Raw genomic sequence first — 23,803 nt, forward strand, 5'->3', positions numbered from 1 at the left:
CACTGCTCCAAAACCGCCATAAAAAAAAGTCCAACTACAGTTTACAACTGCACATGGGGACAAAGATTGCACTTTTTGGAGAAATGTCCTCGGGTCTGATGAAACAAAATTTGAACGGTTTGGCCATAATGATCATCATTATGTTTGGAGGAAAAAGGGGGAGGCTTGCAAGCCAAAGAACACCATCCCAACCGTGAAGCACGGGGGTGACAGCATCATGTTGTGGGGGTGCTTTTTGCAGGAGGGACTGGTGCACTTCACAAAATAGATGGCTTCATGAGGATGGAAAATGATGTGGATATATTGAAGCAACATCTCAAGACATCAGTCAGGAAGTTAAAGCATGGTCGCAAATGGGTCTTCCAAATGGACAATGACCCCAAGCATACTTCCAAAGTTGTGGCAAAATGGCTTAATTAAGGACAACAAAGTCAATGTATTGGAGTGGCCATTACAAAGCCCTGACCTCAATCCTATAGAAAATTTGTGGGCAGAACTGAAAAAGTATTTGCGAGCAAGAAGGCCTACAAATCTGACTCAGTTACACCAGCTCTGTCAGGAGGAAGGTGCCAAAATTCACCCAATGTATTGTGGGAAGCTTGTGAAAAGGTACCTGAAATGTTTCACCCAAGTTAAACTATTTAAACACTACCATATACTTATTGAGTATATGTAAACTTCTGACCCACTGGGAATGTGATGAAAGAAATAAAATATGAAATAAATCATTCTCTCTACTATTATTCAGACATTTCACATTCTTAAAATAAAGTGGTGATCCTAACTGACCTAAGAAAGGGAATTTTTAAATAAAATAAAATCAAATGTATTTATATAGCCCTTCGTACATCAGCTGATATCTCAAAGTGCTGTACAGGAACCCAGCCTAAAACCCCAAACAGCAAGCAATGCAGGTGTAGAAGCACCGTGACTAGGAAAAACTCCCTAGAAAGGCCAAAACCTAGGAAGAAACCTAGAGAGGAACCAGGCTATGTGGGGTGGCCAGTCCTCTTCTGGCTGTGCTGGGTGGAGATTATAACAGAACATGGCCAAGATGTTCAAATGTTCATAAATGACCAGCAAGGTCAAATAATAATAAGGCAGAACAGTTGAAACTGGAGCAGCAGCACGGCCAGGTGGTCTGGGCCATTTTACTTGGATTAAATGTTAGGAATTGTGGAAAACTGAGTTTAAATGTATTTGGCTAAAGTGTATGTGAACTTCCGACTTCAACACTATATATATATATATTTTTTTTAACATCCATTGCTCATGATAATAGTTCCTTACAGTAGCCTATTTGAAAAATCTTTCCAACACTCTCGCCCTTGATAATCACAATTCTTGGTGTGAAAGAGCCAAATGAAATGCTCTGATGATCCCATATATCTAGTGGAAACGTGATAAAATAGTTAAACACTTCTCACAGCAGTGTGCACGGAAACTCTTGAGGGCCCGGAACAGGCTAGTTGATACATTGTTGCAAGTTTGCTAGCAACAGCTTCGGGCTGGACTCAGTTGATTGATTTGATTTAAAAAATTGCACTTCACAAGCAATAGCTAGTCAAGACAGAAAGAAAGGGAGGCAGACAGGCGGAGTAGAGAGATGAATGCGATTGAATGAACCTGGATTTTCATTAGGATATTTAGTTGACAATGGAAGTTATAGGACTACTGCTGCCTTGGCCTATAGACTATCTCTGAGTTCCATGCGCTCATTTCTTTAGCTACCAATGGCTCTTGGTGTATCAATGTGTCCACATGGCAGAGGCTGATGGTCACATTAGCCAAATTTGTAGATTTGTAGATTTTCATAATTTTAATTCATATTTTTATGATTAACCACATGACAATGATTTTGCGAAATTAAAACGTTATTATTACAAATCTGTTCCACGAAAATGTGCATATGAAAATCATAATCGCACGCAGATAGATAGAAATTGATATTAATCATTTGATTGAGACCACACTAATTAGCCAATACACACACTTGATATTGCGCGCCTAGCACACATCGATATATTGTATATACACTGATAAGCAACTAATTCTAAAACACTGAGAAATATAGGAATTTCATGAATTACAAATTACATTACATGACCCTCCACTGGACTAGATGTAAAAAAAGACTAAACCCTCCCCCTGACTGAAATTGAAAAAGCATGACCCCATTTTCCTCCAGGGCCCCATTCTGTACATTTCTAACCATCCCTGAGGGAGTATGAGAGCACAGATGGTCCCTTTGCCTAGTTCTGCTAGGAGCAACCCAAATATATGCACAGTGCCTTTGTAAAGTATTTAGACCCCTTGGCTTTTTCAAAATGTACAGCCTTATTCTAAAATGTATTAAATCATTTTTCTATACACAATATCCCATAATTAAAAAACAAAAACAGGTTTTTAGAAGTGTTAGCTAATTTAGAAAAAACATTTTTACAGAAATGACACATTTACAAAAGTATTCAGACCCTTTACTCAGTACTTTGTTGAAGAATGGGAGAAACTACTGAAATACAGTTGTACCCAGCTAGGAACACCTGTATTTGGGGAGTTTCTCCCATTCTTCTCTGTAGATTATCTCAAGCTTTGTCAGGTTGAATGGGGAGCATTGCTGCATAGCTATTTGCAGGTCTCTCCAGAGATGTTCGATCAGGTTCAAGTGAGGGCTTTGGCTGGTCCACTCAAGGACACTCAGGGACTTGTCCTGAAGCCACTCCTGCATTGTCTTGGCTCTGTGCTTAGGGTCGTTGTCCTGTTGGAGGGTGAAACATCGCCCCAGTCTGAGGTCCTGAGCGCTCTGGAGCAGGTTTTCATCAAGTATGTCTCTGTACTTCGCTCCGTTCATCTTTGCCTTGATCCTGACTAGTTTCCCAGTCAATGCTGCTGAAAACCATCCCCACAGCATGATGCTGCCACCACTATGCTTCACCGTAGGGATGGTGCTAGGTTTCCTCCAAACATGATGCTTGGCATTCAGACCAAAGAGCTCAATCTTGGTTTCATCAGACTAGAGAATCTTGTTCCTCGTAGTCTGAGAGTATTTAGGTGCCTTTTGGCGAACTCTAAGCAGGCTGTCATGTGCCTTTTACTGAGGAGTGGCTTCCGTCGAGCCACTCTACCATAAAGGCCTGATTGGTCGAGTGCTGCAGAGATGGTTGTCCTTCTGGAAGGTTCTCCCATGTCACGTTCGACGTATAGTGGAGACCAAGGCGCAGCGTGATATGAATACATTCTTCTTTTAATAAAGAAAGAACACTAAACGGACTGTGGCCCGCCGTTGGAGTCTCCGGGCTGTGGCCCGCCGCTGGAGGTTCCGGACTGTGGCCCGTTGCTGGAGTCTCCGGACTGTGGCCCGCCGTTGGAGGTTCCGGACTGTGACCCGTCGCTGGAGTCTCCGGGCTGTGGCCCGTCGTTGGAGGTTCCGGACTGTGGCCCGCCGCTGGAGGTTCCGGACTGTGGCCCGTCGCTGGAGTCTCCGGGCTGTGGCCCGTCGTTAGAGGTTCCGGACTGTGGCCCGCCGCTGGAGGTTCCGGACTGTGGCCCGTCGCTGGAGTCTCCGGGCTGTGGCCCGTCGTTAGAGGTTCCGGACCGTGGCCCGTCGCTGGAGTCTCCGGGCTGTGGCCCGTCGTTGGAGGTTCCGGACTGTGGCCCGCCGTTGGAGGTTCCGGACTGTGGCCCGTCGCTGGAGTCTCCGGGCTGTGGCCCGCCGTTGGAGGTTCCGGACTGTGGCCCGCCGCTGGAGGTTCCGGACTGTGGCCCGCCGTTGGAGGTTCCGGACTGTGGCCCGCCGTTGGAGTCTCCGGGCTGTGGCCCGCCGCTGGAGGTTCCGGACTGTGGCCCGTCGCTGGAGTCTCCGGACTGTGGCCCGCCGTTGGCGTCTCCGGGCTGTGGCCCGCCGCTGGAGGTTCCGGACTGTGGCCCGTCACTGGAGGTTCCGGGCTGTGGCCCGTCACTGGAGTCTCCGGACTGTGGCCCGCCGTTGGAGTCTCCGGGCTGTGGCCCGCCGCTGGAGGTTCCGGACTGTGGCCCGTCACTGGAGGTTCCGGACTGTGGCCCGTCACTGGAGGTTCCGGGCTGTGGCCCATCGCTGGAGTCTCCGGACTGTGGCCCGCCGCTGGAGGTTCCGGGCTGTGGCCCGTCACTGGAGTCTCCGGGCTGTGGCCCGTCGTTTGAGGTTCCGGACTGTGGCCCGTCGCTGGAGTCTCCGGGCTGTGGCCCGTCGTTGGAGGTTCCGGACTGTGGCCCGTCGCTGGAGTCTCCGGGCTGGCTGGATGTTTATTTTCGCCCTGCTGGCACAGGACACACTGGGCTGTGCGGACTCACCGGAGACACAGTACGCAGAGCTGGCGCAGGATATCCGGGTCCAAAGAGGTATATTGGAGACCAGGAGCGCTGAGCCGGCACCCTCCTTCCTGGCTGGATGCCCATTCTAGCCCGGCCAATGAGAGGAGCTGGAATTGAGCGCACCGGGCTAGAATAGCGCACTTGAGACACCGTGCGCTCTACCGCATAACACGGTGCATGACCAGTAACACGCTCCCCACAGTAAGCACAAGGAATTGGTTCAGGTCTCCGACCTGACTCATGCAATCTCCTCGTGTGCCCCCAAAATTGTTTTTATTGGGGCTGCCTCTCGGGCTTCCGTGCTAGCCGTGTACCTTCATATCGTCGCTGTTCCTTTATTCTCCGGTATTTCTCCTCGTAGTATCGCCGTTCTGCTTTCGCTGCCTCTATCTCTTCCTTAGGACGGCGATACTCCCCCGGCTGCGATCAGGGTCCTGCTCCAACTAATATCTCCTCCCAGGTCCATTTCCCCATTAAGAGCTTTTCCTCCTTTTCACGCTGTTTGGTCCTGGTTTGGTGGGTTATTCTGTCACATTTGTCGTATAGAGGAGACCAAGGCGCAGCGTGACATGAATACATTCTTCTTTTAGTAAAGAAAGAACACTAAACAAACTAACAAAACAACAAAACGAACGTGAAGCTATATAGAACGAGTGCTGGCATGCAACTACACATAGACAATAACCCACAAAACCAAAATGGAAAATGGCAACCTAAATAGGATAACCCAATCAGAGACAACGATAAACAGCTGTCTCTGATTGGGAACCAATTCAGGCCACCATAGACTTATAATAAACCTAGACTAACAACCACCCCTAGATATACAAAAACCCTAGACAGGGTAAAACAAGCATACCCACCCTTGTCACACCCTGACCTGCTCAAAATAAAACATAAAACATAGAAAACTAAGGTCAGGGCGTGACATCCCATCTCCACAGAGGAACTTTAGAGCTCTGTCAGTACGACCATTGAGTTCTTGGTCACCTCCCTGACCAAGGCCCTTCTCCCCTGATTGCTCAGTTTGGACGGGCAGCCAGCTCTAGAAAGAGTCTTGGTGGTTCCAAACTTCTTCCATTTAAGAATGATGGAGGCCACTGTGTTCTTGGGGACCTTCAATGCTGCAGACATTTTTTGGTACCCTTCCCCAGATCTGTGCCTCAACACAATCCTGTCTCAGAGCTCAACAGACAATTCCTTCGACCTCATGGGTTTTATTTTATTTGTATATTTTATTTGTATATGTATTTATTTTTTATTTTTTGCTCTGACTTGCACTGTCAACTGTGGGACCTTACATGGACATGTAGAATTGACCACAGGTGGATTCCAATCAAGTTGTAGAAACATTTCAAGGATGATCAATGGAAACAGGATGCACGTGAGCTCAATTTCGAGTGTCATAGCAAAGGGTCTGAATACTTATGTAAATATGTTTTAAAAAAAAAGGTTTTTCGTTTTTTTAATCCATTTGCAAAAATGTCTAAAAACCTGTTTCTGCTTTGTCATTATGGGGTATTGTGTGAGGATTTTTTTATTTAATCCATTTTAGAATAAGGCTGTAACATAACAACATTTGGATAAAGGCAAGGTGTCTGAATACTTTCCGAAGGCACTGTATGTGGACGTCTTAAGCAGGAATATGGCTATGGCCACACCACATCCAAGGCTTGTGTAAAATGAAAAGTTGCAAATCTGATGTTGAAGTGAGATAGATCTCACAAGACATATTTTACTAATGTAAATCCACCCTTGTTGGTGAATAGACACATCAATCATAGCAATTGAGATTGTCTGCCATACATGAATAGCCTATCAGACTAACAGTAATACAGGATGATTGAAGTGTCAGACAGCAGTGTGAGGTCTCATCATGGGCCGGTCGGCTGGACAACGGTCTGTCAGTCAGCCTTCCTTCCTGAACAGAAGGCGATTGTGAGGCGGCTGTCTGAGATTGCTGGGAAGTTATGATATTAAAGGAAGGAGCCAAGCCGCCATTAAAGCACAGAGAGGGAGGATAAAAAGAGAAGAAATGTGTTTCTGTTTATTCTAGTTTAGCAAGGCCAAGTCAGCTGGATTGTGGGGTGGGTATGGGGAGCGAGGAGGGAGGAGGGAACTGAACCCCAGTGTGTTTCCTTGCGCCAGAAGCAGATTTAAAGTGACAGAGTTGTGACAAAGGGGCAGGGTCAGATTATGGCTTTACTTCACAAAGTCTTCCGTCAGGATCCACACCAGTCCAGACCAGACTCCCTACATTGTGCTTTTCAGAGACACAACTGACATTGGACTTGAGCTTTCAGCTCATGTGGTCTGTTACTATGCTGCTGTAAACTTATGGTCTTTATGGGCCGAAATGTCCATTATCTCAGGCAGTCATTAAATACCATCATAACTGAGACTGCAAGGTCAGGTTTGGAGGGTTTATCGGCATATGCCATGCATAAAGTGTTCAAATGTTCATAATGTCAAGGGTCCAGCAACTACTAAAGGTGGATACTACCATAGCATGTGAACACTAGGTTATAAAGTATTTTCTCATGTGTATATTCAGTTATAGTCAGTGTATAACACTGTTAAGATGAATAGGATACCAACATTTGCCACAACTTCAACTATCCTCTAAGGTGTAGATTTCCCATAATCCATTTACACATGGGCACTTTGCCCCGTCTATCATGCTCTAGAATTCTTTTCTCAAATGTTTTTCTCTTACTCAGTTCTGGGCTATAATAAAGCCCACCTGAGTTTGTTAATGATGATGATGTAGCCCTATCAACATTATTTTATATATTATCTACATCATGCTAGTGATACATCAGTCTACAGTGTTTGGAATTTTGGTTTGGACACTCATGATGCCCAGACCACATCTCCTCCGTTTGGATCAAATTTATTTTAATTTTAAATTCACAGTTTTAAGCGGGGAAAAAATAAGCATGTATGACTTACAAAGTAACGGTCTGGTTCGGTAGCAGACCGGACTCTGGAGTTTCAGAAAGTTCTTCGTTACCGCAGCGGACTCTTTTCCGAACAGTCTGAGTGGAGTGGGCTTTGGAGCGGTCATCGGTACAGCTGCAGCCACTAGTGATGAGCCCAGGGCAAGCTTGAGTGAGCCTCGACTCAGAGACAGACAGCAGGACCAACATCAGCAACAGACGCTCCGGGAGCGGGATGCCAACGCCGGGCACGATCATTGTCCTTATCAGTCTCACCTCAGCTGCCCCCTGTCATCCCATTTCTCCACCACGAAGGTGCCTGGGGCGATGACAGGAAGAAAACAGCTTTTAAATTATAATATTTTTTTTCACAAATGTGTGACAAATTGCCAATTTCCGTTTCAATTCAAATTCAAAGATGCTAGAAACTTACTAGTAATAAGGCATTCCCAGTATTTGGCACTCCCAATATTCTAGCTTTCCATTATGCCATGTCAAGTTCGTGCGCGCATAGTACTATGTGGCTTTCATCTATAAGAAAATACCAGTAAAGCTCACCCCGTTCAGTTGTCCTGAACTAAAACTCTACTTGAAATGTGAAGATTCGAGATGAAGATTAAGTATTTGTCCAATTTTCCGTCACTTTGTATCTCCTTGATACACTTCGACGCGTCAACACTGGATTTGATTGTCACAAATATAATGTGGTTACCATTATCTGTCCAAGCCACCTATATCCAAACTTCAGTGGTTTTAATCAAATTCCATACTGAATTGAATAAGATCTGATGCCCTCCACCGTTTAAGTTTATTCATAGATGTAGAAATACGTTTGGCACGATGTTCTGAAGATATCTCCGGGTGTCAACTTAAATTAAACTTTGTCTGAAAGTAACTGAGTTAATTTTGAAGACGGTAGAACTGGTCCTGATCGGATACTCTGTATTCACAAAATCTAGCGGTTTTGCTTGCCACTCTGTCACACTGAAATTCAGTTACTACCCCAGCGCGCGCATTCCGTCGCCTGCTCGCGCTGATACGCGGGGTCCTAGCGCAGATACCTCTTTGAAAGTGTAACTTGTCTGCTCTCAATTCTTTTGTGTCACCGGTAGCCAGCCTTAATGTCTATGGTAGCCAGGCTACAGTCTGTCTGAAAGTAGATCTGCAATTGAAGGGTGCACTGTGCACATCTGACATTCATAAACATATGAAGGCCTACCGACGACATGAAACGAGGCTGGATAATCCATTTTCATGTGCCATAAATGTACATTTGTAAAGAAGAGTTCAATTGATAACTGTAATATCAATATGACATCAATAGTCATAGACAAGCCTTTAGTTAATTAACAATGACAATTTATAGTTTCATCAATACAGTACTCACACATCAAATAATTCATGAACTACCATATCCCACAGTGTAGCTTGCTCTGAAGTACAGCAGAAATGCAATAATTGTCTTTAAAAGTAGATCTACAGTATTGGTTATCAGGTGATGAATAGATAACCAAAACTTGCAAACGACCCCAGATGTACAAGTGACTCTCTGACTGACTACACTATTTTAATAACAATGCACTTGATTATGCATGATCCCGTTGCTGGAATACGTTTGCCAGTAGATGTCGTATTTATACAAGCTGACATCCAGGGATTTGCCTTGCTGCTGGATTTCAAAACATGCGGTAAGAAGAAGCTGGCCATTCATATGTTTCTTCCCCTTACCAATCTTTGGGTACTAGTGCTCATTTGCAAGTTTCCCATGGACTTCAATCCACCCAAGATCTTGTGTGTGAGCAGGGTTATAGAAGACTGGAAAAGGGCTTGGCTTCAATGAGCACATGGGTTATGAGAGCAAAAGAAAGTGAGTGAACCTCTAAAAGTTCCTTGTTAACAGATGATTCTGACATGATTTTTACAATACAAAAGGGTTTTCTGAACTTTTGCTTTTGCCCATCAGGAGAGATCATATTCACACAAATCAACTCCTCCCAGCTTTAGGAAGAATGTCGTGAGTCCATAATGTTATGAGGGCTATCATGTTAGAAGCTAAGGTCACAGCTTGAGGAGCTTAAATCAGCCTTTCTCGATGGGTCAGATAAATTGGCCTGGTACAGTGGCAAGAAAAAGTATGTGAACCCTTTGAAATTCCCTGGATTTCTGCATAAATTGGTCATACAATTTTATCTGATCTTCATCTAAGTCACAACAATAGACAAACACAGTCTGTTTAAACTAATAACACACAAACAATTATATGTGTTCATGTCTTTATTGAACACACCGTGTAAACATTCACAGTGCAGGGTGGAAAATGTTTGTGAACTCTTGGATGTGAACTCTTGACCCTCCTTTGGCAGCAATGACCTCAACCAAATGTTTTCTGTAGTTGTGCATCAGACCTGCACAACGGTCAGGAATAGTTTTGGACCATTCCTCTTTATAAAATTGTAATAAATAAATTGTAAAAGCAATATTCTTAGGATGTCTGGTGTGAACCGCACTCTTGAGGTCATGCCACAGCATCTCAATTGGGTTGAGGTCAGGACTCTGACTGGGCCACTGCAGAAGGAGTAGTTTCTTCTGTCGAAGCCATTCTGTTGTTGATTTACTTCTGTGTTTTGGTCCGTTGTCCTGTTGCATCACTCAACATCTGTTGTGCTTCAATTTGCAGACAGCCTCTTCTGCAAAATGTCTTGATAAACTTGGGAATTTATTTTTCCATCGATGAGCGCAAGCTGTCCATGTCCTGAGGCAGCAAAGCAGCCCCAAACCATGATGTTCCTTCCACCATACTTTACAGTTGGGATACGTTTTGGATGTTGGTGTGCCTTTTCTTCTCCACACATAGTGTTGTGTGTTTCTTCCAAACAACTCAACTGTAGTTTCATCTGTCCACAGAATATTTTGCCAGTAGCACTGTGGAATATCCAGGTGCACTTTTGCAAACTTCAGACGTGCAGCAATGTTTTTCTTGGACAGCATTGGCTTCTTCTGTGGTGTCCTCCCATGAACACCATTCTTGTTGAGTGTTTTAGGTATCGTAGACTTGTCAACAGAGATGTTAACATGTTCCAGAGATTTCTGTAAGTCTAGCTGACACTAGGATTCTTCTTAACCTCATTGAACATTCTGCACTGTGCTCTTGCAGTCATCTTTGCAGGACGGCCACTCCTAGGGAGAGTAGCAACAGTGCTGCACTTTCTCCATGTATAGACAATTTGTCTTACCATGGACTGATGAACATCAAGGCTTTTAGAGATACTTTTGTAACCCTTTCCAGCTTTATTTAAGTCAACAATCCTTAATCTTAGGTCTTCTGAGATCTCTTTTGTTCGAGGCATGGTTCACATCAGGCAATGCTTCTTGTGAATAGCAAACTCAAATTGTGTGAGTGTTTTTTACAGGGCAGGGCAGCTCTAACCAACATCTCTAATCTCGTCTCATTGATTGGACTCCAGGTTAGCTGACTCCTGACTCCAATTAGCTTTTGGAGAAGTCATTAGACTAGGGGTTCACATACTTTTCCCAACCTACACTGTGAATGTTTAAATGATGAAATGATGTATTAAATTATGCGTTATTAGTTTAAGAACAGTGTGTTTGTCTATTGTTGTGACTTAGATGATCAGATCAAATGTATGACCAATTTATGCAGAAATCCAGGTAATTTCAAAGGGTTCACATATGTTTTCTTGCCACTGTAGGGCTATACATGACTGGATATTTGCAACTGAAATAACATGTTGAGTGGACATTGCTTTTATTGCAAACATTATATTCCTAGTGAATACTATACCATTGTGTTTAGAGAGTTTTATAGGTTAATGACTGTACTGCTACTGCCAATTGCCTGTTGCTATAGCAAGCAATATTATGGGGCCTTATCCATGAGTCACCAACCGTATGCTTTAATCAAAAACAACAATAAGAAAAGGCAGCGAGCAAGCAGTAGTACTTACTACACTACTGGTCATTCCAGTGAGCAAGCAGTAGGACTTACTACACTACTGGTCATTCCAGTGAGCAAGCAGTAGTACTTACTACACTACTGGTCATTCCAGTGAGCAAGCAGTAGTACTTACTACACTACTGGTCATTCCAGTGAGCAAGCAGTAGTACTTACTACACTACTGGTCATTCCAGTGAGCAAGCAGTAGTACTTACTACACTACTGTTCATTCCAGTGAGCAAGCAGTAGTACTTACTACACTACTGGTCATTCCAGTGAGCAAGCAGTAGTACTTACTACACTACTGGTCATTCCAGTGAGCAAGCAGTAGTACTTACTACACTACTGGTCATTCCAGTGAGCAAGCAGTAGTACTTACTACACTACTGTTCATTCCAGTGAGCAAGCAGTAGTACTTACTACACTACTGGTCATTCCAGTGAGCAAGCAGTAGTACTTACTACACTACTGGTCATTCCAGTGAGCAAGCAGTAGTACTTACTACACTACTAGTCATTCCAGTGAGCAATCAGTAGTACTTACTACACTACTGGTCATTCCAGTGAGCAAGCAGTAGTACTTACTACACTACTGGTCATTCCAGTGAGCAAGCAGTAGTACTTACTACACTACTGGTCATTCCAGTGAGCAAGCAGTAGTACTTACTACACTACTGGCCATTGAAATAGATGGTCCCTTTTACTTCCAGTGAGCAGTTGTGATTTAGTTCATGGCACTGTTTTCATAGCATTATGACCCCAACTAATGCTTATTCCCATCACCAATGAAAGTGTTTGCTTTAGTTCGTTATCCACATTAGTGTAAGGGCAACCACAGTGATCACCTATCTAAAGAAAGTTGCATCATTTTTATGTGGGAGAAAGAAGCATAGCTTAAAAGTTACAGATACATGTACATTTTGCAGCTGCTTTCAAGGTAGACTATATCAGGTTGTGATGGTTATTGATCCTGATGGGTTGACATCGAGATTCCATGGCAATGCCATTACAATTCCTCCAACTCTAAAAGGATGTTTTGCTGAGAGCAAAGAATCAAATGTTATACAGCCTGGTAAGACTTTTTGTATCCTAAAGAAATTTTGAACACAAAAAAAAACATGAAACTTTCTGCAGGAGTCCATTTCAACAAGTCTGTCTTTGTCTTTAAAAAATCCCAACAGTGCTGCAACTCTGTTTAAAAAGACTTGCTGATATACAGTATGAGAGGCAGGGGAGGAATTAACCTTTAGAGTTTCAAATCTGGAGTGCATTTTGAAATATGAAAAGGTGAACCAGGAGAGTATTTGAAAGGGATCTTGGTGCAATTGGCCGGTAACATGTATTCACAGACATATCCAAAAGGCAGGCACCTCAAGTCATGCTAGCATGCCCGGTCGTACAATGGTGCAGTGTGCTCTGACCCACCCTGCAGACCCCCGGGTTTGTTATTCCTGTATGTGATACTGTACACTGGAGCAGGCTCAGAGAGACAGCATGATTTCTTAAGGAAACCAGAAAGAGTGGATGGGTGCCGGCTCAGCGATGAAACACAGGGCTATTTATCCAAGCCGTTAAATAAGGCTTCAAGAACAACACCCCCTCCAACTCCCGCTCACCAGCCCAAAAATCTCTCTCATCTGGAGAGCACAGTTTCACATCCCAAACGGCACATAACATCAAATTGTACTTAATGGCATCCAGACAAACTTTAATGTCGTTCCAAGATTCTCTCTGCATACCCCCCCATTGCAATCTCTCCCTCTCTCCATTCCACATCTGGACTCCATTCCAGGTGGAATATGGTAAGAGGGGGAACGGAAGGAAGGAAAGGTGGAGGGACCAGCTGAGAAGCTGAAGATCTGAGGAGAGAAGAGTGAGATTCAGTGTTGAAAGAGGCCGGGTGGAAGTGACGTCAGGATGGAGTAGGAATTTGATGATCCCTCTTGGGCATTTCCACTGGCTCTTCCCAACCTCACATTACACACCAGTACAACGAGCACTGTCGTATTCAAAGTGGCTAACACAATCACAGGTTTCTATAGCCGTAACAAAACAAGTTTACTAGATACAGTATCTTCAAGAAAATAAGGTCGAAATTATCTTAGCATTACTAACAGTGGTAACCATTACAGTGTAAAACTAAATACAAACTACTGCTGTACTGTATCATCATGAGGTCTGATGTTGTTCCTTTCTTGAGGAAACGATGACATCTAATGGTGGATTCAATGACAACATTGAAGCTGCTAATGGCTGACTTCCATGCAAAACCCACAGGAACCACACCCATATATCCTCAACCTAGACCACTGAATCTGTGTGATTAATCCAGTTGCTAAAAACAATACATATTAATACTTAAAATGTCTTTATAACCACTATTTATTAAATAACTTCATTGTGGACATATCATTGGCTGCCTTGAAGTTATTGCACAACAAATAATGAGTTAAATAGTGTAGTACAGTAGCGTACAGTACTTGAAGGCATTGGATTGCATACATTTTTGTAAATCTGTTGGTGTTTTAAAGTTATTTACTTAAGAGTTCATTTTTTATTTTTTACAAGTCCTACTACACAGAATCACCATACTGTGTTGTAAACCCCAGTACAATACATACCAAAGATGATATGTCGGACAGCCTCAGTATAATGCAAAACTTTAACTGTGACAATGTGGCCCCCTTCTGGGAGGAAGATAAAACAGCAGTACCTGTGAAAAACAGTTAAGTATAAATGACCATAGTCACAGGAAGTAGAGAGGCTGAGGGTCAAATAACATGGAAAACATCCACTTTTTACACAGTATTCATTTACCATCCTTACAAACCACTCAATGTACATTACTGTATTGTACATAGGTTGGTCATCTAGGTTTGTACCTGTAGAATTTCCATCACCATGAAGAAGAACAATGCACAAGACAGTAATTGAGTACAGTGAGATATCAAGTGCTTTGTGATGATGTGGCTCAGTTGGTAGAGCATGGTGCTAGGGTTTGATTCCCACAGGGGACCAGTATGAAAATGTATGCACTCACTACTGTAAATTGCTCTGGATAAGAGCTTCTACTGAAAAGGAATGAATAGACCATTTCTGTTTTCACCTAGGAATGAGTCCATTTGCAAAGTTTAAATAAAAAAAATCTGGAAAATATATTCAACAAGTATTATCAGATTAACTATGTTGTACAGATAATGAACTACTTTCCGTATCTCTGTAAATGACAACAGAGCACAGTGCCCAAAGGAATGCTTTAAAGCTTACTGCCTTCAAGTCATAGCCATTTTATGTGTGGGATAAAAGCCAATATTATATTTTGATTCACTGATGTACCTTTTTATTTGAGGAAATGTAATATGTGTGTTTCTATTAGATTTGCATCACTTTTCATATTTAATCACAATTACTTGGCCACATGGTTCATGCAAAAGGTCTAAGGATATTTGAGTCTACATGCATTACATATTTATGAAATCTTACAAGCATGAGATCCATTTTAGGATCTGTAGGTAACACAAAATCACCAATTCAACTCAAAACCTAATTTCAAGAGCATCAAAGATACTATTTATTCTTACAAAACATAATGCAGAAAAACATCTGCTCATCACAAATTTACAGAGAATAGAAGACCTACTTCCAAGCTAGTTTTATAAATTCTGAATGTTGTTCCCAGTACAGCCAGGTTATAGCACAAATGAACCTGACTGTGTGTCCACAATGATTTCCCAGGTAGATAGACAGAGGCGGGACCAGTAGGCCAAATGTACCCATCTATAAGATGATCTTTAGGATGAGCTACAGGATGAGAAGGGGTCCACATGGTGTTTATTGTCCAGGGAGCTGGAAGGTTTAGCCTACATGACATAATTTTCAACAACACAAGCTGTTGATGGTACAATTGCATAGCTAACTATACAAAAGGCCAAGCAAGATACATGTAGTTTTATTCTTACATATTTCTCAAAAACATTGTGTTTTTATGAAGTGTGACACTGTCTTTCTGTGGGTGCTGCTGTGAAGAAACAGAATATACAGCAATAGCATCAGCAAACGTCTTCACACTAAAATAGTACTACAAGTCATGCAGCCCTGTGCATACACATGCCATCAGATGTCATATGATACGGTAATATATAGTTTTGTTCTATAAAAGAAACATTCACAAAAATGTTTTTATTTATACATCACATCTTTATATTCCCTTATTTCAAATTTTAAAAAGCAATAAAGCAAATACACATTTCATAATTCCAACTAAACTGATGTGCTACCACGAGGCAAAAACAAACCCAACAGGCTCGGCCTGACATTCTAAAGCTGAATCCACTGAAACCTTTCAATAGTGATCCCAATAGCAGGGAGAAATGGCAGCAACGCAGGCACTTAAACCATCACTTCAAAAGGAATGATCAAAACTCTTGCTCAAATTGAATTCCACAAACACACGCACGCAAGCACACACACACACACAAATGCACACAACCACAAATATAGTACACATTTTGACACAGATGAATGTTCTCCCTTTGCATATTTATGTCTTCTGTCTTTCAAATGCCTTGAAATTCAAATGAAGAGTTTATTTCCCTTCCTCCGAACGGGTCAGCAGGAGACTCAATGCTGTTTAAAGGATTAAAATGTTACGCTCTGTCATTGATCTGATTCATATACCAGTTCTGTTTTGTAAATCACAGAGACTTAAATGTAAATGTAAATGTAATACGTTGGTTTAACTGTGGCAGGTGTAGTAGCCCACTAAGTTGTCTGAATGAGATGTTATATTATTATATCTATATTTTTTTTAACCTTTATTTAACTAGGCAAGTCAGTTAAGAACAAATTCTTATTTTCAATGACGGCCTAGGAAGTGGGTTAACTGCCTGCTCAGGGACAGAACAATAGTTTTTACCTTGTCAGCTCTGGGATTCGATCATGCAACCTTTCGGTTACTAGTCCAACGCTCTAACCACTAGGCTACCTGCCGCCCGATATAGATGTATTGTTATCACTAATGTACAGCTGTAAGGGCTAAACCGGGAGGGCCTGGGAAAAGAAAAGTTCCATCCAAACCTCATAGTAACTGAATTAGAAAACTGGATAGAATAGTTAAATGCTATAGAAAAGGCACAACCTCTGATGTGTTGCCACTCCCACTCCCGTTCCCCAGCCCATGGTCTATTGCTCTGAGCCTCAGTGGCGGGGTGAGACGGTGGCACAGGGGGCAGTGCCAAGGCCCTGGTAATTCTCGCGGGCATGCTTCTCACAGAACATCTCCTCTCCCACCCAGAAGTGACCTCGCATCTTCAGGTTGAGTCCGCACTCTGGTGTAGAACAGGTGTAGCACTCTGGGTGGCGGAAGCGGTCGTCAATGATGCGCACCGCCTGTGTACTGCAGACAGATGGACACAGTCATACTCAACACAAACATTGTTTCTGCAGATTTTAATCTTTGTACATTACACACACAAACACTGTAGGAAGGCTTATTAATTCAGCTCCTCTGTGTTTATGAGGAATAACCTGCACCTTAGGGAAAGGTATCAATGTCAGGGCTTGTATTTGTCAGCAGCTTATTATTACTTTTTATTTGTCATCAGTTACACAATTACCCCTGTGGACAGAGAGAACATGACACAATTACCCCTGTGGACAGAGAGAACATGTCACAATTACCCCTGTGGACAGAGAGAACATGTCACAATTACCCCTGTGGACAGAGAGAACATGTCACAATTACCCCTGTGGACAGAGAGAACATGTCACAATTACCCCTGTGGACAGAGAGAACATGTCACAATTACCCCTGTGGACAGAGAGAACATGTCACAATTACCCCTGTGGACAGAGAGAACATGTCACAATTACCCCTGTGGGCAGAGAGAACATGTCACAATTACCCCTGTGGACAGAGAGAACATGTCACAATTACCCCTGTGGATGTCACCCCTGTGGACAGAGAGAACATGTCACAATTACCCCTGTGGACAGAGAGAACATGTCACAATTACCCCTGTGAACAGAGAGAACATGTCACAATTACCCCTGTGGACAGAGAGAACATGTCACAATTACCCCTGTGGACAGAGAGAACATGTCACAATTACCCCTGTGGACAGAGAGAACATGTCACAATTACCCCTGTGGACAGAGAGAACATGTCACAATTACCCCTGTGGACAGAGAGAACATGTCACAATTACCCCTGTGGACAGAGAGAACATGTCACAATTACCCCTGTGGACAGAGAGAACATGTCACAATTACCCCTGTGGACAGAGAGAACATGTCACAATTACCCCTGTGGACAGAGAGAACATGTCACAATTACCCCTGTGGACAGAGAGAACATGTCACAATTACCCCTGTGGACAGAGAGAACATGACACAATTACCCCTGTGGACAGAGAGAACATGTCACAATTACCCCTGTGAACAGAGAGAACATGTCACAATTACCCCTGTGGGCAGAGAGAACATGTCACAATTACCCCTGTGGACAGAGAGAACATGTCACAATTACCCCTGTGGGCAGAGAGAACATGTCACAATTACCCCTGTGGACAGAGAGAACATGTCACAATTACCCCTGTGGGCAGAGAGAACATGTCACAATTACCCCTGTGGACAGAGAGAACATGTCACAATTACCCCTGTGGGCAGAGAGAACATGTCACAATTACCCCTGTGGACAGAGAGAACATGTCACAATTACCCCTGTGGGCAGAGAGAACATGTCACAATTACCCCTGTGGACAGAGAGAACATGTCACAATTACCCCTGTGGGCAGAGAGAACATGTCACAATTACCCCTGTGGACAGAGAGAACATGTCACAATTACCCCTGTGGACAGAGAGAACATGTCACAATTACCCCTGTGGACAGAGAGAACATGTCACAATTACCCCTGTGGGCAGAGAGAACATGTCACAATTACCCCTGTGGACAGGACAGAGAGAACATGTCACAATTACCCCTGTGGGCAGAGAGAACATGTCACAATTACCCCTGTGGACAGAGAGAACATGTCACAATTACCCCTGTGGACAGAGAGAACATGTCACAATTACCCCTGTGGACAGAGAGAACATGTCACAATTACCCCTGTGGACAGAGAGAACATGTCACAATTACCCCTGTGGACAGAGAGAACATGTCACAATTACCCCTGTGGACAGAGAGAACATGTCACAATTACCCCTGTGGAGAGAACAGAGAGAACATGTCACAATTACCCCTGTGGACAGAGAGAACATGTCACAATTACCCCTGTGGACAGAGAGAACATGTCACAATTACCCCTGTGGACAGAGAGAACATGTCACAATTACCCCTGTGGACAGAGAGAACATGTCACAATTACCCCTGTGGAGAGAGAACATGTCACAATTACCCCTGTGGACAGAGAGAACATGTCACAATTACCCCTGTGGACAGAGAGAACATGTCACAATTACCCCTGTGGGCAGAGAGAACATGTCACAATTACCCCTGTGAACAGAGAGAACATGTCACAATTACCCCTGTGGGCAGAGAGAACATGTCACAATTACCCCTGTGGACAGAGAGAACATGTCACAATTACCCCTGTGGACAGAGAGAACATGTCACAATTACCCCTGTGGGCAGAGAGAACATGTCACAATTACCCCTGTGGGCAGAGAGAACATGTCACAATTACCCCTGTGGGCAGAGAGAACATGTCACAATTACCCCTGTGGACAGAGAGAACATGTCACAATTACCCCTGTGGACAGAGAGAACATGTCACAATTACCCCTGTGGACAGAGAGAACATGTCACAATTACCCCTGTGGACAGAGAAACATGTCACAATTACCCCTGTGGACAGAGAGAACATGTCACAATTACCCCTGTGGACAGAGAGAACATGTCACAATTACCCCTGTGGACAGAGAGAACATGTCACAATTACCCCTGTGGACAGAGAGAACATGTCACAATTACCCCTGTGGACAGAGAGAACATGTCACAATTACCCCTGTGGACAGAGAGAACATGTCACAATTACCCCTGTGGACAGAGAGAACATGTCACAATTACCCCTGTGGACAGAGAGAACATGTCACAATTACCCCTGTGGACAGAGAGAACATGTCACAATTACCCCTGTGGACAGAGAGAACATGTCACAATTACCCCTGTGGACAGAGAGAACATGTCACAATTACCCCTGTGGACAGAGAGAACATGTCACAATTACCCCTGTGGACAGAGAGAACATGTCACAATTACCCCTGTGGACAGAGAGAACATGTCACAATTACCCCTGTGGACAGAGAGAACATGTCACAATTACCCCTGTGGACAGAGAGAACATGTCACAATTACCCCTGTGGACAGAGAGAACATGTCACAATTACCCCTGTGGACAGAGAGAACATGTCACAATTACCCCTGTGGACAGAGAGAACATGTCACAATTACCCCTGTGGACAGAGAGAACATGTCACAATTACCCCTGTGGACAGAGAGAACATGTCACAATTACCCCTGTGGACAGAGAGAACATGTCACAATTACCCCTGTGGGCAGAGAGAACATGTCACAATTACCCCTGTGGGCAGAGAGAACATGTCACAATTACCCCTGTGGACAGAGAGAACATGTCACAATTACCCCTGTGGACAGAGAGAACATGTCACAATTACCCCTGTGGACAGAGAGAACATGTCACAATTACCCCTGTGGACAGAGAGAACATGTCACAATTACCCCTGTGGACAGAGAGAACATGTCACAATTACCCCTGTGGACAGAGAGAACATGTCACAATTACCCCTGTGGACAGAGAGAACATGTCACAATTACCCCTGTGGACAGAGAGAACATGTCACAATTACCCCTGTGGACAGAGAGAACATGTCACAATTACCCCTGTGGACAGAGAGAACATGTCACAATTACCCCTGTGGGCAGAGAGAACATGTCACAATTACCCCTGTGGACAGAGAGAACATGTCACAATTACCCCTGTGGACAGAGAGAACATGTCACAATTACCCCTGTGGACAGAGAGAACATGTCACAATTACCCCTGTGGACAGAGAGAACATGTCACAATTACCCCTGTGGGCAGAGAGAACATGTCACAATTACCCCTGTGGGCAGAGAGAACATGTCACAATTACCCCTGTGGGCAGAGAGAACATGTCACAATTACCCCTGTGGACAGAGAGAACATGTCACAATTACCCCTGTGGACAGAGAGAACATGTCACAATTACCCCTGTGGACAGAGAGAACATGTCACAATTACCCCTGTGAACAGAGAGAACATGTCACAATTACCCCTGTGGGCAGAGAGAACATGTCACAATTACCCCTGTGGACAGAGAGAACATGTCACAATTACCCCTGTGGACAGAGAGAACATGTCACAATTACCCCTGTGGACAGAGAGAACATGTCACAATTACCCCTGTGGACAGAGAGAACATGTCACAATTACCCCTGTGGACAGAGAGAACATGTCACAATTACCCCTGTGGACAGAGAGAACATGTCACAATTACCCCTGTGGACAGAGAGAACATGTCACAATTACCCCTGTGAACAGAGAGAACATGTCACAATTACCCCTGTGGGCAGAGAGAACATGTCACAATTACCCCTGTGGACAGAGAGAACATGTCACAATTACCCCTGTGAACAGAGAGAACATGTCACAATTACCCCTGTGGGCAGAGAGAACATGTCACAATTACCCCTGTGGACAGAGAGAACATGTCACAATTACCCTGTGGGCAGAGAGAACATGTCACAATTACCCCTGTGGGCAGAGAGAACATGTCACAATTACCCCTGTGGGCAGAGAGAACATGTCACAATTACCCCTGTGGGCAGAGAGAACATGTCACAATTACCCCTGTGGGCAGAGAGAACATGTCACAATTACCCCTGTGGGCAGAGAGAACATGTCACAATTACCCCTGTGGGCAGAGAGAACATGTCACAATTACCCCTGTGGACAGAGAGAACATGTCACAATTACCCCTGTGGACAGAGAGAACATGTCACAATTACCCCTGTGGGCAGAGAGAACATGTCACAATTACCCCTGTGGGCAGAGAGAACATGTCACAATTACCCCTGTGGACAGAGAGAACATGTCACAATTACCCCTGTGGGCAGAGAGAACATGTCACAATTACCCCTGTGGACAGAGAGAACATGTCACAATTACCCCTGTGGACAGAGAGAACATGTCACAATTACCCCTGTGGGCAGAGAGAACATGTCACAATTACCCCTGTGGACAGAGAGAACATGTCACAATTACCCCTGTGGACAGAGAGAACATGTCACAATTACCCCTGTGGACATGGAGACAGCATGTGACATGAGGTGACTCTTACACAATGCTGGTGCCACACTTCTCACAGGTGTGGTACTTGGGGACTCCGCCCCCGGGTGATGTGGGTATGGGAGGGGTGGGTTTGGGCGAGAGTCCTGGGAACCGCACAGTTGCCTCTGCATAGAACAAACCAGAGAGCAACAGGAGAGCAGAGTCAGACAGAGCCGACACCGTTTGTCTGAACACCACCAGTTTATGATCCGGGTCACACACTTCATGACACCAGTGACATATGCTGGTTGTTATCACTTTATAAAACTCTTATTACCATCACCGCTTGTAAAAGTAAAAACAACACTCACACTCTGCTGTCCATTGAAAACAATGCTCTAAGTCACAGTTTCTATGCAAGAGTTTCCTTATCGGACTTTATAACTGCTCTGAACCAGGGGAGGGCCTGATGTTTCTATCCATATCAAATAACTGTCTGAGTAGCCAGAAAAGAATACAAGGTTGATGAAACAATTGAGTAAAATGGTGGTAAATTGTGTTGAATTTGACAATAACCGTTATCTACAAATAACCTCTATCGACCTCAGAGTTGACATCCAGTTGACCCTTCAAATAGGTTTCAAACGGGACAGTACATCCTACACACCTGTTTATTAGACCAGCGTGTCACAGAGAGAGAGAGAGAGAGCGCGAGTGAAGACGAGTGTGTTTATGGGAGGATCTGCTCACCCTTCTCATCAGACTCCAGAACCTCCTGCAACATGCGGAAGGTGTTGGACTGTCGAGGGGCCGTGCGAGACTCCTTGTTCTCCTGGATCATCTTGTAGACCTCTGAATCCCGGTCAAACCGCTGCATGGCAAAGTCCGAGCCAGAACTGCAGTGGGAGAGAGAGGAGATGTAGCTATTACCTATTACGTAACCACTCTGATAAATAGACTGATCAGTCAACCCATATACATATACATTCCATGTACGATCTATGTTCTATCTACGTACTGTACATTTGTACATTCCGTGTACGGTAGACGGTGTAATAATGTCCACATATGTTCAAGGCGATGTGTACATTGTGGAGAACTTATGTGGGGTTAGTTTGAGAGAATCCAGAGGAAATTAAGATAGGGGCAGCAGTCAGCTTTGTGACTGACCTTCCAGCCCAAAGTCTACATTGCAAAGCCAGCCTCCAATCGCAGTCCAAACATTCACAACTGAACTGGATCACCTTGCTATCCACTTACAGCAGCAACTGCTCTAGTCTGAAAATGTCCTGCAGGCAAGGTAAAGAACACATATTGAAAACGCCTGTGTAGAGTAGACGGTGCCATGTTATCAACTAAGTAGCATACATTATTGGTGTAGTGTTTGGGTATTAAGGTGAAGACATTCTAGCTTATGGCTAGTAAAGTAGAACTGTGGCTAAAGCTTTCCAGATACCCACCACCACAGCAGCCATGATTGGCCAAATAAAGTGGGCAATCCTGCTGTTTGACTCCAGGCATTCCTGGATGGAAAATCACAGAGACGTGTCATTTCTATCATGTACCACTACCCCTCTCTCATGCCATCATTACATTTATGACCCACTGGAGCCAATGGACACCTTTTAGCTTTGAGGCGAGATAACTTATGAGGCAACTCAAGCCAATGCATGTTTTGTGGCCATTTTGGACCAATGGGAGTGCTTGTGATGGGACATAGTCTTAAGAGTGAACCCATCAGGGTAGTTTCTCTGCTGCCAAGCTAATTAGCAGACTAGCAGGCAGCACAGTAGCACTGCACTTACAGGTTTATGAGCACCACATTCCTAGCCATTGGGGTGGTGGAATGAAAAAGTGGTTCACTTTATTGTTCATTCAACAGCAACTGTGTGTGGTTGCCATTGTTATATTTTCCTAGCCTAGCAACAACAGAGAAAAAAAATGGACAGAAAGATGACAGTCAAATGTACACAAGGACCTATGCACAGAATACTGTAGTCAACATTGTTTGCCTGGAGGGAGCATTTCAGTCAGTCAGGTTGTGTGTGAAACCGGTCAGACAGACCCTCAGTCCACTGGTGTGGTGTATTGCCATTCACCTTCAGAGAATTGAGCAGAACATCCCTGCTAAACTGTCAGTAAAAGTCTGCCAATTCTCATCAGCTGGATCTCTCTCTGTGTTATCATATGCCAGGTTACAGCACATCTGTCAAAAACACTGACTGTATACATTCCCCCTGTGCTGA

The 23,803-nt window shown here is 44.0% G+C and overlaps 3 protein-coding genes across 7 annotated transcripts in view; 1 reads left to right on the forward strand and 2 right to left on the reverse strand.

The window, feature by feature from the left end:
* LOC118393203 (adhesion G protein-coupled receptor A2-like) overlaps positions 1 to 8,326 on the reverse strand; it is a 63,633-nt gene extending 55,307 nt beyond the window's left edge. For 2 of the 4 annotated variants that reach the window (XM_052461480.1, XM_052461477.1), the window contains exon 1: positions 7,303 to 8,326. In XM_052461480.1, coding sequence (XP_052317440.1) covers positions 7,303 to 7,547 — 245 coding nt within the window. In that variant the 5' untranslated portion in view covers positions 7,548 to 8,326. The remainder of the gene's footprint in view (positions 1 to 7,302) is intronic. The other 2 variants (XM_052461479.1, XM_052461478.1) reach the window with 2 other exon arrangements.
* LOC118393200 (prolactin-releasing peptide receptor-like) overlaps positions 1 to 23,803 on the forward strand; it is a 377,063-nt gene that overhangs the window by 80,154 nt on the left and 273,106 nt on the right. The window lies entirely within an intron of this gene.
* The window catches only part of LOC118393204 (PDZ and LIM domain protein 2-like), a 61,284-nt gene continuing 52,268 nt past the window's right edge, over positions 14,788 to 23,803 (reverse strand). For both annotated transcript variants that reach the window (XM_035785649.2, XM_035785650.2), the window contains 3 exons: positions 22,308 to 22,453; positions 21,628 to 21,742; positions 14,788 to 16,638 (listed from right to left, as the gene is read on the reverse strand). In XM_035785649.2, coding sequence (XP_035641542.1) covers positions 16,440 to 16,638; positions 21,628 to 21,742; positions 22,308 to 22,453 — 460 coding nt within the window. In that variant the 3' untranslated portion in view covers positions 14,788 to 16,439. The remainder of the gene's footprint in view (positions 16,639 to 21,627; positions 21,743 to 22,307; positions 22,454 to 23,803) is intronic.

This window comes from Oncorhynchus keta, chromosome 14, assembly GCF_023373465.1.
Source record: "Oncorhynchus keta strain PuntledgeMale-10-30-2019 chromosome 14, Oket_V2, whole genome shotgun sequence".
NCBI classification, from domain to species: Eukaryota; Metazoa; Chordata; class Actinopteri; order Salmoniformes; family Salmonidae; genus Oncorhynchus; species Oncorhynchus keta.